This window comes from Squalius cephalus (genome assembly GCF_949319135.1).
Source record: "Squalius cephalus genome assembly, chromosome: 11".
Classification (NCBI taxonomy): domain Eukaryota; kingdom Metazoa; phylum Chordata; class Actinopteri; order Cypriniformes; family Leuciscidae; genus Squalius; species Squalius cephalus.
Genome location: NC_137132.1, coordinates 16,358,763 through 16,375,385, shown reverse-complemented (window position 1 = coordinate 16,375,385; position 16,623 = coordinate 16,358,763). Strand labels below are relative to the sequence as shown.

Below are 16,623 nucleotides of genomic sequence, written 5' to 3'. Positions count from 1 at the left end.
TTCACTAAAGAAAGTGTTTAAGAATGTGCTCATTAGCTTTAAGTGTTAAAGAGACAAAATTATGATTTAAGACGACAATTTTCTTTTTTTAAATGTGCCACTTTATTGAAACCATTCACACCAAGAGATCTAGAAAAAGGTGTCTAGTCCATCCAGCTGTTCATAATGTGAAGTACCTGGCCCCATGAAACCTTGCAGACAACAAGGAGCCACTAGCAGTCTCCCTGAAGTAGTTTATGAGGCATTAGACCTATAATGAGAATTACAAGGCTGGAGAAGTGTTCTAGACAGGCCTGGATACCCCTAATGGGGAAGCTTTGCCCTCTAAATAAAGCTACAAAAGTAACAAGAACCATGTGTCTGAACTGCCACCCACATCAGAATATCTCCCAGCCTTCATTCATGTCTGCAGATTTTCATTGCTCATTTAAACTGAGAAATAACCACATATTTTTTAAAAAGCATTAAGTATGTTTTTTTTCCCCCTCTTGATGTGGCGACTTACTAGTGGCGACTATGAATCCATAGCATTTATTTACATAAAATGGTCAGGTCACATAATCATCTACATTGTCTTGAAAATATGCTTTATAGTTGAATCTCCAACTTGACCACAGGGCTATAATCCTTGAACGGTTTACTTCTTGCAAATTCGCCACAATAAACTGGCATCCTTCCTATGTAAACCACACACTAATTAAATACACAAGGGTCTCGCCAGACTGTTCTCTGGCGCCCAAGACCCCATCTTTAAGGCTCAACTGTATCAGATAATGTTTATGCTTCTAAAGTTGGACAAGCTACAGACATTTAGTCTCCGTCCCTTGGATGATCCCTCTTTCTCCCTCCCCATCTCCCAGCCTCGCTATTTCTAATTGGCTTCCAATAGCTTCCCATTTCCTCTGAAGGCTAGGAGTGCTCATTTTTTCCCAGACGCCTTGGACGGCAAAGAAAAGAGGAGTTCCACTGCTCGTTTCTCTTTTGCCTGCTCAAGACTGTCAATCCAGTGGAGCTTCAAAAAACGTAAATGGTGAGTTTGATTTATTTTTTTTACATAATTGTGAAATGTTTGTTTAGTCATGATGGGTTTGACTGCTTTGAATACTGTTACGGCAACTTTTTGGTTTTGATTTTATAGGTAAATAATTTTTTCCCTTGACAGTCTGCACTTTAGACACTTTGACGCAGATAAAACTATTATTTCACTTTGACTACCAACATAATATTTCATAGTATTATTGTACTATGAAATAACACTGCGGAGTCTAAAAATGGAAAAATGTTCCAGTGTCTTATGTAACTTTTGTTTTTGTCAAGATTGTTGATCTTTAAAACTCATTCCTGATCTCAGCTTGGTCATTTATATCTAGTTAATGAGACTGACAAACATTCAGAGCAATTCACATTTCTGTAGCCAAATATTTGAAAACTTCCTACTAATTTATGATTAATGCCAGTTGAGACCCATTTATAATGCACTGCCATTTCAAGATAAGCACCTAAAGAGAGAACTGATTCATCCCATATTTCACCACATAGTTTAATTTGTAATATAGTGTAAATGTTGCACTGGAATGTGTCGATGCAAGGCTGCAATAATAAAAAATGCGATGCATATGAGAGCGAGTGATGCTTTGTTTGGAAATCAGACCATCCAGTTGACATTGGAATGACGGTATTTGTTCTGCGCTCTTTGGCAGTCATTCCGCTTATGTCCTAACATGGCTCACGGGTTGAGCTGCTCAAAGCATTTAGAACCAAAATACATAAACGCGGTCTCAAGAGATAACTGTCCAGATGTCCTAGGACAGATGTTTCTCTTAAATTAAAGATCCCAGTGCTTTAACTGATGCTGCAGAATTTTTGAAGAATGCTTTGGTGGTCTGGTTGTATTTCTCAGTGTGAATCATCAGCAGTTTCTCAACTTTCATAAGAAACAGCTGTTTGACAGACAGTAGACTTGAACAGAAAACTGCTGATTTACGCGAAGACATAAAATCTTGGAAATGCTTCGTTCCAGACGGGATTACGAGAACTGACAAGCCCATGAATACTTCCTGCTGTAGAGACTGTGTGTGTGTTGCAGCCTGATTATATTGACTGGCTTCAGCACCTCATCAATGAGAGATGGTAGACATTTTTGTTATTCACCAGCTAACTACAAACGTCAGGTTTAACCCCTCAGTACTGTAGATGGAAAAACAGCTGACAAAATAGTGTAACTGGAGAGAGTTATTAAAGGGATAGTTCACCCAAAAATGAAAACTGCCATCATTTACTGACCTTCATGTCGTTCCAAACCCTTATAACTTCCTTTTTTCTGTAAGAAAATCCTGGCCACTCTTTTCAATATCAGTGAAAGTGAAATGGGGACTGGGGCTTTCAGGCTACAAAATGATTTCAAGAAACAAACACTATGAAAGTATCATAATAGTGATCCATATGACTTGTCCAAGTCAAAATATAATGCACAGATCACATGATAACTTTTTAAAATACTTTTTTATTATGCGTATGCACCATTTCCAGTCAATGTAGGCTATGAGATATGAATTCCTAGGCTATATTTCTAAGTCTTAGGCTATATTTCTAAGTTATCTGCTTTTACACTTACACAGTTGAGCTTGTGCTTTAGTAATTATTATGTTCTATAAACTTTCCCTTGGCATGCTCAACCTATTGACCAAGAGGTGAGATAATGCAACTCTCTGACTTGTGCTTCACTGCTTTTCACATTATGTGCAGACTTCATACCATTTTCAGTCTAAATGATGCTGAAATCATCTTGAAACAAGATTATGAGACTGTTTTTTCTTCCATTTTGTTCTTTTCTCCACAGACTGAGCGATGACATCTCTGCAGACATGGCCTCTTTCGTTGCTGCTTGTTATTGCAGTACATTGGTCTAACTCACTTGAAGACAACAAGATCCCTAGTTTGTGCACAGGAAGCCCAGGTATCCCAGGATCCCCTGGGTTGCACGGCAGCCCCGGTCAGCCCGGCAGGGATGGACGAGACGGCCGTGACGCTCAACCAGGAGAGAAGGGAGAAAGAGGGGAGAGGGGAGAACCAGGTACAAAAATACCAACCTCAATGGTGTTTTTCTCACCACCTCCTCCCATGTGCTGCAGTTATCACATATTTTTGTAGGCCAAATCAAAGGTTAGCATCGCCCTCGTTCCCTCTCAGGGATGTGATTTTTCCGGATTAATCCAGAATTCCGGATTTTCCGACCTGAAAATGTGACCTACGTGAATCATGCAAAAAAAAAAAAGGGGAGGGCTGGGGGGGGTCTGCCGTCACCATGTTAACCCGAGAAGGAACCACAATCGCCGTCCCCGCACAACAGGGCCACACCGGGCGGCACGTCACCATGGTTACAGATGGCAAAGAGATGCATTTTTCCTTCCTTTCCATAGATCCACCACCAGTTTGATTGGCGGGGGGGGGGGGGGGGGGGGACTAGTAAATAGATGAGTTAACCTGTTTGCCGTGATGACGTTAATGTCCCCAACAACCTCCGTAGTCCCATTTGGCCACTTGTCAGCAACCGCCTTTTTCAAGACACGTAAAAGCTATAAAAAAAACACAAGGGGGTGTTACTGATGTATTTTATGTTATAGAATAAAGCATGAAAATATCTTAAGCTTGTTTTAACTACAGACCTTATTTCAGGCATTTAGCCAAAAACCCATAAAAAAAAAACTTCAGGACGATAGATCCGGAAGTGCTAAAATGCAAACTCCTTTCCTGGTTTTGGCCTAAAAAAATACCTGCAGCACTCTATTGAATGTCAGTAATAAAACTTGAAAATCCCATGATGCTTATGGCAGGTCAGCCAGGCGAGAGGGGCCTCATGGGAGACCGAGGGGATCCGGGGGGAAAAGGCGAGCGAGGAACCCCGGGCGAGTGTGCGGTGGCCCCCAAATCAGCTTTTAGTGCCAAACTGTCTGAGGCCCGCACGACTCCATTGGCGGCAGGGGATGCGGTTCGCTTCGACAAAGTGATACTGAACGAGCAGGGCGATTACAATCCCGAGACTGGAAGATTCACGTGCAGAGTGCCGGGCGTTTACTACTTCGCCGTTCACGCCACAGTCTACCGCTCCAGCTTGCAGTTTGACCTCATAAAGAACGGAAACACCGTGGCCTCCTACTTTCAGATCTTTGGGAACTGGTCCAAACCAGCCTCGCTGTCTGGAGGAACACTAGTGCACTTGATTCCAGGAGATCAGGTGTGGGTGCAGATGGCCCTGAGCGAGTACACTGGCTTTTACTCCAGCCCAAAGACAGACAGCACTTTCACTGGTTTCCTAGTGTACTCAGACTGGAAAAACTCTGCTGTTTTTGCATAGATTTAAAGCACACTGCACCTAACTTTCTGTTTGGTTTCATGAAGTGGAAAAGCACTGTCACGGATAAGACAAAGGCCTTTGATTGGCCTTCATTTGTAATCATTTCAATATAATCAGATATGATCAGCACTGCAACAGAATATTCAGTTATAAGCACATTTAGTCATACAGAATAAAAAGACTGGTGGGTTGCCATGCAAAGAATGAAAGTATGAAATTCATAAATGAAACATATTACTACTTTGGAAATATGGAATTAAAAAAAAAAAAGAAGAAAACCTGCTGTTTTCTCACAAAATGTTTATTCTGGTGGCAGTCTATATTTTGTGAAAAAGCACAATAAATACTTTCCAACACTTCTCTGGAATATGGCTTCAATAAAATATGACACCCATAATTACCTAATTTGTCAGTAAATGGTACAAGGAAAAGCAATTTCTGCTGCCGGGAAACGGAGAGCTGTGGTTTCATGTTTCAGAGTGCATTTAAAGCAATAGAGCACCTTTAATGGGAAATGCTGTAATTATTTATTCACTCATGTTGTTCTAAACCTGTATTGCTTTGTTCCTTTTGTGAAACACAAATGGAGAATTTCTGAAGACTGTACAGTTCACTCTTTTTCATTATAATTACAATGAATGGGTACTGGAGGACTGGAGGCAAAAGCATCATAAACGTATCTGTATTACTTGTGCATCATATTCAAGAACAAATCATTTAGATTTTTTTTTTTTTTTTTTTTTTTTTTTTTAAACTAAATCACATGATTCATTGAAATTATCAGGCCCTAAGAATGTTTTGTTGAAGCTCTAGTCTCCATAATTGTGAAATATCCTATTATCTTTTATGGAGTCATAAAATGTTATACCGTATCTCTAGTGTTTGAGTATATTACACTGTAGGTGAAGACACATTTACCTTTGTACCTTAACATTCCACAGACAAAATGCAGTCATCGCAATACGAATCTGCGCAATTTTCTAAATATTTTTTGATGAGGGGCCTGTGCCCCAGTAAACACCCCTGGTTTTAAGTTTGTTAAACTTTGAACACAAATTGACCAACTTTGACCAATACAAAGCTGCTTAGGTTGGAAGTGATTCTGAGTAAAGGTGCGATTACATTTACTGTTGTTTGGCAAATTTTCACAGGCAAATATTGTAATTTCAATAGGAATCCACATGATTGGTAAATTTGCGCAAAAGAATTCCCCATGCAACAGGTTTAAGTTGATTGCGCGAATTTGCCCAGTTGACCAACAGAAAGCGGCTTGGCTTACAAGTGACTTGTGTGAGGTGTAGGCCTAAATTTCAGCGACATTTCCCTAATTTTACCACACCGGTGCTTCATTCATCACTACACTATTGATTATTGGCATTCTTTGCCCACCCAAATTTTGCCTAATGAAGACCACCTGGAATTGATTGGATCGTAGGAAGTTTGGCCTTGCCAACCAAATGGAGGCAGATCTGAATGCCAGTTTGCTGTCAGTTGGAGGATATTTATTATATTTATATTATATATACAAGATGGGATATTTAGCTCCATCTTCCACCGAGATATGAGTCATAGAAAACAGATGCCGTTTCAAGAGAGAGGGGAGGTTAATGCTTTTGATTAAAGATTATGAGCCACATGTGAATTTTAAAACAATGATGTGCATGGGTAAATCATTTATTATAAACACTGCAACATTCTGTAAAAATAATAATTAAGAATCACCCATTTCATGGTGACTTTAAACAAACTGCAACCACTGTATATTTGTAAAAGGCCAACATCCTTGATTTGTGTTTGGTTGCCTAGTCACAACCAAATGTCTAGTCACACACATTATGTAATCAAGCCACATCATTTTAGAGACAAAGCTTTAACTTTGCATTTACACAACACAGACAAGACCCTTGTCTAAACGTATAGCTTTCTCTCCTTTGCCTCTGCTTCTTTATTTCTCTGATTCTCTCTATCCCCTTCTCCTGCTTTTCTGAATGTTTTGTTCTAAGACAAGTAGTTCCAGTTTTCCCCAGGCTCAGGCTGCTGGCAGAGTCTTACACAGAATGTTTGTGCAGTAACATTGAGTAGAATGAGAGGTACATTTGTATCCTCCCTTTGTGCAGTTCATTTCCATGAGGTCATGGCCTGCCCACTGCTGTTAGCAGAGCACTGCAACCAGACAGTAACAAGCTCAGAAGGGTGTCTGAATCAAACTCCCAAATACTTTTATTATTACCATTCACACTATATTATTATGACTGGCAGATATTTATATATATATTAGGGATGCCACAATTCTCAATATAATATTGAACCGTTCGGTACGACATCCACGGTTCAATACGCGCTTGTGAATTGCGGTTTTTTCGGTTTTACGTTTAAATAATTTATGTGCGTTTTATTTCTCTCCGAATTGACTGTTTGTGTGTGCCTGTAAGTCTACAAGCTGATAAGGAAATTCCCCGCGAGTAAATATTCAATATGCACACTTTAACATGGCGAGCGGCGGTGAAGTGAGGCTTCAGTACGAGGAAGCGCCGGCGTCTTTCAAATCCGTGGTGTGGGGACATTTCGGTTTTGCCGTTGAGTATAGTGCCGAGGAAGAAAAAACGGTAAACAATAAAAATAACTGTGTGCAAGCATTGTTTTACACGTGTAGCCTACTCAAACGGAGACACTTCCAACATGACTGCACATCTGCGGCGCCATCACCCAATATCACTGTCTGAAGGCACAAATATGTTTATTTGAAATGGTCAATTTAAAGGGGTCGCACACCGGACGCGCAGCGCCACGTCTTTTAAATTCGAAAACATTATTCTCTATGAGTGTACGTAGCGCTACACACACCGTCGGCGCCTTTCGGCTCAGGACCGTGTTCAAAATCCTGCCGCGCCACAGAATGCCATCTATATAGTTTTACATTAAATGTACATTTATTTGTCTCAAATCGTCGTTAATGTATATACTGACTTCACCCTGTGCTGCAATATACATTTAGTTTTACATTCATTCACAGAAATCAGCTGCTTGAATGAAAATTGCTGATGTTATCGGATTTTCAGGTGACATTCAACGGACGCTCTGAGGTAAAGAGATGTCAGTGTTAATTGTATATTATACAATACACTAAGAACTAGTGGACTTTGCTTAGCTTTTAAGTAAAATAAAGGAGTATTGCAATAAATCGTTTTTATTTTTTTCTCCTTAACCTCTTACTGTTCCTATTGCCTAAGCACAGAATAACAAAAAAACACTATTATGTGTCAAGCCATCAGAACCGAACCGAACCGAAAACCGTGGTTAAAAAACCGAGGTATGTATTGAACCGTGGGCTAACTGTATTGTTGCATCCCTAATATATATATATATATATATATATATATATATATATATATATATATATATATATATATATTACAGAATGTTAACTTTAACTTGAATACAGTATATACATACATATATATACATATATATATATACTGTATTCAAGTTAAAGTTAACATTCTGTAATTCTTTGTTTTTGGTTCTTAAACGACATCATAAAATCTCCATTTTTAAATAATCTTTACAGGTTTATTGCTTTCATTACGTCTTTTTATTTCAGCAGGGGGCGTCGTTTCATTATCCTTGCAGATACGCACCCTCGATCGCTCAAACTTTTTTTTTTCTCTTTTTTTTTGCTGGTGTCGTCACTGTTGGACAGTGTCTTATTTTTCGTAATATTTGCTTTGTATTTTACTTAAGATGTCCTTTTTTTGCAGCAACACTGTTAAATTCCCATTCATTCATATTTTTTTGTTGTGTACTTTGCTCTAATAACAGCAGGGGGCGTCCATTCATCATCATAGCCAGACGAATGTACTATTAGCATACAAAAACAAGAATTAGCAAAGCATGGTCTAGTACAAAAGTGATAGAAACACATTTAAAAAAAAAATTTTTTTTTCACAAGTTACTTTCCATTAACTGAATAGTTGACCGTTTTAGACAAATCCTTGAGGAATTTCATGATGTATAATGCAATGAATGATAGATGTAATGGAAGTCCCCTGTGCAATGGAAGTCTCTGTGTGGGTGTGAGGAACTGGTGTTTTTCCCAGTTCTCATCCTCAGAGACAGGAACGTTCCCATTGACCCAGAGGCAGGACTTCCTATTTGTAATATAAACTCAAGCATGTTCACATTTGTTCCATGGATCCAGGCCAGACACACTGATATACACTGTGAATCGGATGACCCGCTGAACGTAGTCTATTCTAGCTGTCCTTGGTTGATATAAAAGAAGTGCTCTAATTCAGTGGTTCTCAACTCCAGTCCTCGGGACCCGCTGCTCTGCACATTTTGTATGTCTCCCTTATTTAACACACCTGAATCAGATCATCAGCTCGTTAAGAGAGACTCCATGAACTGAACTGAGTGTGTCAGATAAGAGAGACATACAAAATGTGCAGAGCAACGGGTCCCGAGGACTGGAGTTGAGAACCACTGCTCTAATTTATTTGTCATTCAGGAAGTTTAGTCAGAGGGTAGACCATAACACATAACAGAGAGCAAAGATTAACTTGTAGCTGGACTCAAATCGATAAATCAATCAACAAACTAGTGAATCCTCTTTCATCTCTGTTTAAAAAATAGGAAGTTTACACTGCGTTAAATTCATTATGGTGCCTCACTTCCTAAGCTTTTGGTTATTTTTAAAGCACTGTTCTCAAGTATGCAGTTACAGATAACAGACATGAAATGAGTATCCGAATGCAAGTACCCAGGGAACTGCTTGAATACTGAACAACAACAATGTGAGATTCACATTTCCTCTTGCTAAAAAAGCTGGAATGTGGAGCTGTCCAGTGCTGAATGTGTCTCCGTTTATACTTATAGGGTAAAGGGTTTGTTCACCCAAAAATGAAAATTCTGTCAGTAATTACTCACCTCACGTTGTTCCAATCAAAAATATCTTAATTTGTGTTCCGAAGATGAACGAAGATCTTACGGGGTTGGAAACAACATGATGCTGAGTAATTACTGACAGAATTTTCATTTTTGGGTGAACTAACCCTGTAATGCTTGCATTTTTTTTAAAGTCATTTCAGAGCTGAGACACTATTTCCATTTGACTGATTGGGATATAGATAACATAGGATCAGGTTTTGGAAAAGTCATGATTAACAACTGGAGGAAATCCCTCCACTTCATAAAGTCCCACAGTGCTGATCTCAGTGTAGAAGTGGAATAAGCCATACATCACAATCACAGACATTGTTGTGAATTGCATTTTAGTCCAATGACGAAACTAAAACAAGTTGTGCTGAAGACAAAGACAATACGACCACAGTCAAATACTGTTTATTGTTCATCTGGACAGTTAATGAATGTGGTTTTGATATTATCCAGGCCTCTGGAGAGACAGACATCTGCTTAACCCACAAGCATCATCAATTGAGACCTTCATAGAAAACAAACGTCTGCGGTACAAGAATACAAAAGGCTTGGGGCTAAAATGTGGAATGAATGGAATGTTTACAAACCTTAAAATTACAAAAAAAAAACAAAAAAAAACATGGGTTAGAGCTTATCACCTGCATTGAGCAGAATTGAGAGGGACAGAAATAATTAGGGACTATATGGAGTCATTATATTTTTCAAAAGGACAACACAGTTATGATGTATATATCTTGCAAATACTTTTTTTTCCTTCAATGCACTTGATTGTCTTGCGCATTGTGCCATTCTGAATGCAATTGTGGATTTCGGGGTTTGAAATATCATATAAAACCAAAATAAACAAGATAAACCAGTAAGGTCTGTACCTCGTGTCTCTAGTCTAATGCACAAGATCCAAAATAGTGATTTCTAACAACACCCACTGGACAAAGCCGAGCTAAAAGCCTTTCTGCCACTTGGTTTTTACCGGTAACCGAATTAAATTACTATCTCTCAAAACAAAAAAAGCACACAATTTCGATTTGAAAATGCATTGATCAATACCATTTAAGCAGTGAGAGAGCCTTAATGCTGTTCAATAATACATGACAAAAACAGCATGAATACTTCATCAGATTGTAGAATGGCTTGTGAAAATATTGTAGTGACACTTGTTTACTCAAATAGTGCAAAATGGCTTTGGTGGAATGATTACAAAGTATGCAAAGCAAAAAAAAAAAAAAATCAAAATGATGTTGAAGTTCACATGAAACCTTTGATCATCTTTACAATCAGGCAAAAAATGTATTAGACAATGATTCATACAATAAGGCCCAACGTTAGTAGTATTGTATTATAAATGTTCCCCTTAAACACTCAATTAAGCAAATCTTCCATCTTCAAAATTTACACACCGTTTTTAATGTTTGTTAATACAAAGCTTACATTCATTTGATATTGCTGTATGTGAAAAATAGTGTTGATTCCACAAGCTGATGAAAACAGTGACAATGTATATAAAACCATAGGAAAACACAGTCAGTCATCAGCCTCGCCATCGCAATTTATAAAAGATTGTGATTCAAATCTATATACAAGCAATAGTAGTGGAATGAACAGACGAAAAGAGAACGTGGTTTCCCACAGTTCAGAAAACAGTGCTGCTCAAATAACCTGAGGATGACAGAAACACATCCGTAAACGTTTCCCTCAGAGATACACGTCCATGGTCTGAAGGATCATGTGGCGGCACAGGGGGCAGTTGTGTTGGTAGATGGGCTGGCTCAGCAGAATGTTGGTGCAGTTTCTACACAAGCACAAGTGACGGCACGGCAAAAGCACGACGGTCTTGGAGCTGTCCTGACAGATCACGCACTTCTTCCTCTCCTCTTGCTCCTGGAGAAGATTCAGCAGGTTGTCCGCCGGAGGGCCTTTGGAACTGTCCTCAGACGGAAACTTCCGGAGCGGCCTGCGAGCGCTGGAGCTCGGAAGCGGCAGGTTTAGAGGATCGTCTGCTTGGTTGTTGTCCTCAGGCGCGTTTTCCACCACCGGATCTGCTGCGTTTAGGTCAACTTGAGGCTCAAGGTTGTGCTCGGGCTGTCTAACGTCCCTTTCCGCAGCTTCTCTCCGTGCAGGAACCACCAGGAGGCCTATCCAGCTACGATGCCAGGCCAATCTCTGCCACACGTTCCTCTCGAGGACGTAGAGGCGGTGTAGAGCTCTTCGGAGTCGCTGCAGGACTGGCACACTGTTGATGTAGTTGATAACGTGCAAAGATACCCGTCTTGGGAGCGCTGGATTCAGGTATATGGTGGTACTCGTGATGATGACCAACGTGAGCAGCAGCCCGTAAGAGTTGAGCAAGAACACGCTCATGAAGATCTGGCAGACAGATCCCAGGAACTCCATGGCCAGTCTGCATGGCGTCCACAGCAGGATGGAGGTGCCAACGAGACTGCTGTACAGGAAGGTCAGCACAGTCAGGGTCAGCTCAAGAGCTTTCTGCAAAGGGCAGGACACTGCCTCCACAGTGTTGGCCAACACAGAGTATAAATTCTGCGTACCAATGAGAAGCAAGTTAATGATCGTGTTGACGAAATACAGCAACAGGCTGAACACGATGCCACAGCCTTCCCACGCCTGCCGTAGCAAACTGTGTCCCGAAAGCAGGCCGCGGTGAAGAAGCTCTTTGGTGCGCAGTAGCAGATGTGAAGACAGGTATCCGATCATCTTGAAGCTTTCCAGCATGCCTCCGAGCAGCTGCGTCCAGCCTCCGACCATGTTGTGGGTCACGACGCTCACTCCATCCCTCATTGTGATGATGCAAAGCAGAGTGAGATTCCAGCACTCTGACACTGAATTTGTGAGTAGCATGGGCAGACTACTGACAAAGGAGATCACTGCCACCAGCAGCTGAATTAATGAGTTGACAATCACAAAATTTAAATCCAGAAGGAGGCAGATGACATCTATGCATTTTCCAACTGAACTAAAAATCAAGCTCAGTAGACCCATAATAAGGATATCTGCTTGTGAAATGTCCCCTTAGTTAGCCGTAATGGACTAAATAGCATATGTCATATTAGTTGTGCTGTCAAACGACATAGTTCAGTCTGTGCTTGCACAAACAAACAGCTTTGGTAGCCAAGTTAGCTCGCGTGCTAACCCATTCGCGTCTTAACGTGTCGTCTTGGCAAACCGCTTAAGATTTAAATAAAAGCAATTCCGGTCGTATTAAAACTGACCATTAGCTGGGAATGACGTGTCCTCTGGTTTGGAAAGATACACTCATCCTAAACATGGTTAGCATAGCACCGTGAAGTAGCCGCTCACACATGGACGGGTCGGGAACTGCTCGGCGGATGTTTACGTTTGAAAATCGAAACTGCTCATGTCGGCTGGTTGTAACTTACAGATCTGTATCCCAAGCTAATGTTGATTCTTAGAACATGTTGTAATCCAAGCGTCCGCACTATTTTATGAAGCTCCAAGACGACGACAAACCCAGACGCTTCTTTCTTTGGATTATTAATGGGCTAGAATCGAAAGTGTCTCTCTGTGTTTCAGACCGTTGTTTCCGCTTTACAACACGTAAGTTAGCCTAACGTTATTTGAAGTGGATCAACTCTGCACTCGGGCTGCGCAGAAACGCAGCTGCACTATATTATACATACTCTCCACCTTTATTTTATTTATTTATCTGCTTATATTACAGATAAAATAGTTTCTGGCGAAATTATAGACTTTAGAAAATTACATCATTCGTGGTTGATAAATCATTATCTTTGCTCTTTTCAAGTAGACTATGAGTTGTATTGGCTGCTTGATTAAATCACTGATTTTATTACAGGCATTTGGCTTTTGTCCCTGGACATGTGCACTTTGCACTTTGTTGCCATTTTAAACGTTTTCACTGTTTTGATTTAAATTCTCAACCATGCCATCACAGTTTATAATAGGAATGACCGGGGATAACTATTGCACAAAGTACAGAAAAGGTCCAGTTACACAATTAGGTCTATGTTTCCACTATCAGTAATTCTGTATGTTGTTTTAAACATCTAGATTAAAACTGTTCAAACTTGAATGTTTTTTCCAAATTCAAGTCTTACAGGCCATAGAAATTTGTCATGTGTGTTTTAAATGTTATAAATATTGATAAAAATAGGCATATAGGTTAATAGCCTAATAAATAAATGTTTGATATTTTTATTTTTCCTTTTTTGCTGATTCATGAATTGTTTTGTCTATCATTTGTCTTTTTAAATTATTACATATTTGTTTTTTAACATAAACAGCTCAATCATCACAATGTCTGTTCTATCATGAAGTGGACTTGATGAGAAAAAAATTATTTGATATGTCAATGATGATGTCATCTGCTAATTTATGCTAATCAAGATTCAAACCAGAAGAAAATATACGACTGATAATGGCTTATAATGAACAAAAGTTGTGGTTTTGCTTGTCAATAGAGAAAGAATAGCCAAATTAGCTAGTGAAGTTATGAATGCCTCCATTAATATTTAAAGGGGAAAAGACACACACACATGCAAATACACAAACACAAACAATTTGACATGTTGGACCCCATGCAGTTCTGCTGTTTTGCAGGTCAAACACTGTTTAACCTTTGTTTGAGGCCATTCTCTGCTGAGGGCCTCTTGGGAAAATAAACAAACTACACTGATCTGAGGCCCCGTTTTGAAGTAACAAAGCCCTGGAGAATAGATTTCCTTTGACAGATTTACTTCTTCTAGTGCATAAAGCAAAACATAACTGCTGTATTTTCCATTCCTACAGGTCACTTCCACACCATTAAACTCGATGACAGTCCTTAAGTGCTCCTGTCTGCTCCTTGCTATGTTGAGCATTAAAAGAAACCTTCTCTCATGAGGGAAACAAAATACCGGTGAATTGATTGCAACAGTAGGTCATTTTGTTGATGGCTGTTCTATTGTTTCACTGACCCATTCCTTAAGAAAACATGTATGTCCTGTCATATGACGATAGCTGTTGGATTCTGTTTCGACCAACAACATGAAAAAGTAGTTTTGAAAAGATGTGGGTTTCTTAGCACACATTTTGTTGTATTGAAGTTTTCCTTGTCCACAAAATATTCTTGAAACTTTGGACAATTCATAAACATTTTGTCACAGCTTAATTACATGCAGTCGTTTTGGAAAATGGAACTTAATTTAACTCCCTTGTGTTGAGACTACATTAATCATGTTTTTTAATGAGTGAAATTGAACTGTGAAATTAGCAGCATGATTTGCATGGGACTTGAGTGGGAGAGTAAATGTGTTATTTTGCATATTTTTTAGTAAAGGGAAATATTTGTTAGTGTTTTAGGTTCATTTATGTTGAAAATTAAGGTTACCTTTGTGGAGAAGAGATGAAGCTTAGCTTGTGGGCTAATCAATATTGACTATATAAAAAAAAAAGCTTTATCCAATGAGCAGTACCTGTTAGCTTGCTACCATGTGCCATTGTTAGTTAGCAATTAGCTGGAAGAGCTTCAACAGAGTTACTTTGGTTAAGTCTAATTTTAGAAAGGTTTACTGAAATTCAGTTAGCTTTTTGCTCTACAAAACTTTGATTAAGTTTGTTCAACAAAGATTGTGTGTTTGAATGGACTTAAACAAGCTTTAATTAACTAATTGTGTTTTCATAAGTTCATTGAGCAAACTGCTTTTTGAGTGCACATCATCAAGAAAGAGAGCTTGCTAATCTTTTGCCATTTACTTGTTTAATATAGGCCCTTATATTTTTTGACCAATTTGGATTTTTGAGTTGTCGGAAAAATACTAGTTAACTAGCAATTTTTTTCTTGAAATGTTATGAATTTTTCTTATTTAGGGTCAAACACATTCTTGCAAAATTGTTAACACTCTGATGTGTTGTAAAATGTTCGTCCAAAATGTATATTACGATAATGATGTTTAGGGGTCAATTTGATCCGCCCATTTCATTGTTAAAGGCAGCTGCACAAAAATACAAAATACATATTTAGTTATATTTGTTTTATGTCAGTTTTTCAACTACCCTCTGAGGGTAGATTTACATTTATGCATTAGTCAGACGTTTTATCAAAGAAACGTATACTTTAATCAGTAGAAACTGATGTATGTGTGTGCATATATATATATATATATATACACACACACAGTACTGTGCAAAAGTCTTAAGAACGTAAGTATTTTCACTTTAAAAAATGGTTTTAAGCCAGTTATTTATATATTTTGCTGTAGTGTGTCAATAGGAAATATCAGTTTATATTTCCAAACATTTCTTTTGCCATTAATTGTAATAATCCAGTGAGATTTTTGTATGCACAAGGAGTCTGGCTGGCAACAGCTGGTATGATCCACATGGAGATCTGATCTCACCATCATCGAGTCCATCTGGGATTAAATGAAGAAACAGAAAAAATTGAGACAGACTAAATCCTGAGGAACTGCGGCAACATCTCCAAGACACTTGAAGAAACCTACCTGCAAATCTTAAGTACTGTGAAAACTTTTAGGAACTTGTGTAAAAATGCTGTAAAGTGAGGATACTTTCAAAAATATTGTCATAAATAGATTTGATTTATCAATTAACTTCTATTAACTAAATCAAATCAATATTTGGTGTGACCACCCTTTTGTGATTAAAACAGCTTTTGTCCTGGTACACGTGCCCATAGTTTTTCAGGTAGCTTTGCAGGAAGGTTTCTTCAAGCGTCTTGGAGACATAACCGCAGTTCTTCTGGATTTAGTCTGTCTCAGTTTTTTCTGTTTCTTCATGTAATCCCACACGGATTCGATGATGATGAGATCAGATCTCCGCGTGGAGCACAGGCTATTGTTGTTGCTGATCCCGCCTCTCTCACCTCCACTGCAATATTCAGCAAGTCCGCCAGTGTGGTTAAGCCTCAGGTCTTCCGGTCACCAGCTTTGTCCAAGCAAGTGGATCCCCGGCTCCGCCTCCAGCCACTGATCCCATCACTCCACCTCGGCCCATCGACCTGTTGGGTTCACCTTGGCTCCTCCCTCCCTCGGCTCCACCAGATACCATCGTTCATACAGCTCCACCGGACTCCCTCGTCCCTCAGGCTCCACGTCAGCCATCACCCTGCCTGCGCCACTGACTCTCCACCCCTTCGGCTCCACCGGACTCCCTCGTCCCTCAGGCTTCACGTCAGCCATCACCCTGCCTGCGCCACTGACTCTCCACCCCTTCGGCTCCACCGGACTCCCTCGTCCCTCAGGCTCCACGTCAGCCATCACCCTGCCTGCGCCACTGACTCTCCACCCCTTCGGCTCCACCGGACTCCCTCGTCCCTCAGGCTCCACGTCAGCCATCAC

The 16,623-nt window shown here is 39.7% G+C and overlaps 2 protein-coding genes across 3 annotated transcripts; one reads left to right on the top strand and one right to left on the bottom strand.

Moving 5' to 3' along the window:
* The first annotated feature begins 719 nt into the window (after positions 1–719).
* On the top strand, positions 720–4,754 carry c1qtnf5 (C1q and TNF related 5). Of its 2 annotated transcripts, none has more exons than XM_079885087.1 (3): positions 720–1,030; positions 2,840–3,073; positions 3,834–4,754. In XM_079885087.1, exons 2-3 carry the CDS (start codon positions 2,848–2,850, stop codon positions 4,352–4,354), a joined length of 747 nt encoding a protein of 248 aa, XP_079741213.1. In that variant the 5' UTR covers positions 720–1,030; positions 2,840–2,847; the 3' UTR covers positions 4,355–4,754. The 2 variants fall into 2 exon arrangements, with proteins under 2 accessions (XP_079741213.1, XP_079741214.1); XM_079885088.1 differs by having other exon boundaries at positions 912–1,023.
* A 4,870-nt stretch (positions 4,755–9,624) lies between these two features.
* Positions 9,625–12,896, bottom strand: rnf26 (ring finger protein 26). The gene has a single exon (XM_079887030.1). It carries the CDS (start codon positions 12,284–12,286, stop codon positions 10,982–10,984), a length of 1,305 nt encoding a protein of 434 aa, XP_079743156.1. The 5' UTR covers positions 12,287–12,896; the 3' UTR covers positions 9,625–10,981.
* Positions 12,897–16,623: the final 3,727 nt, after the last annotated feature.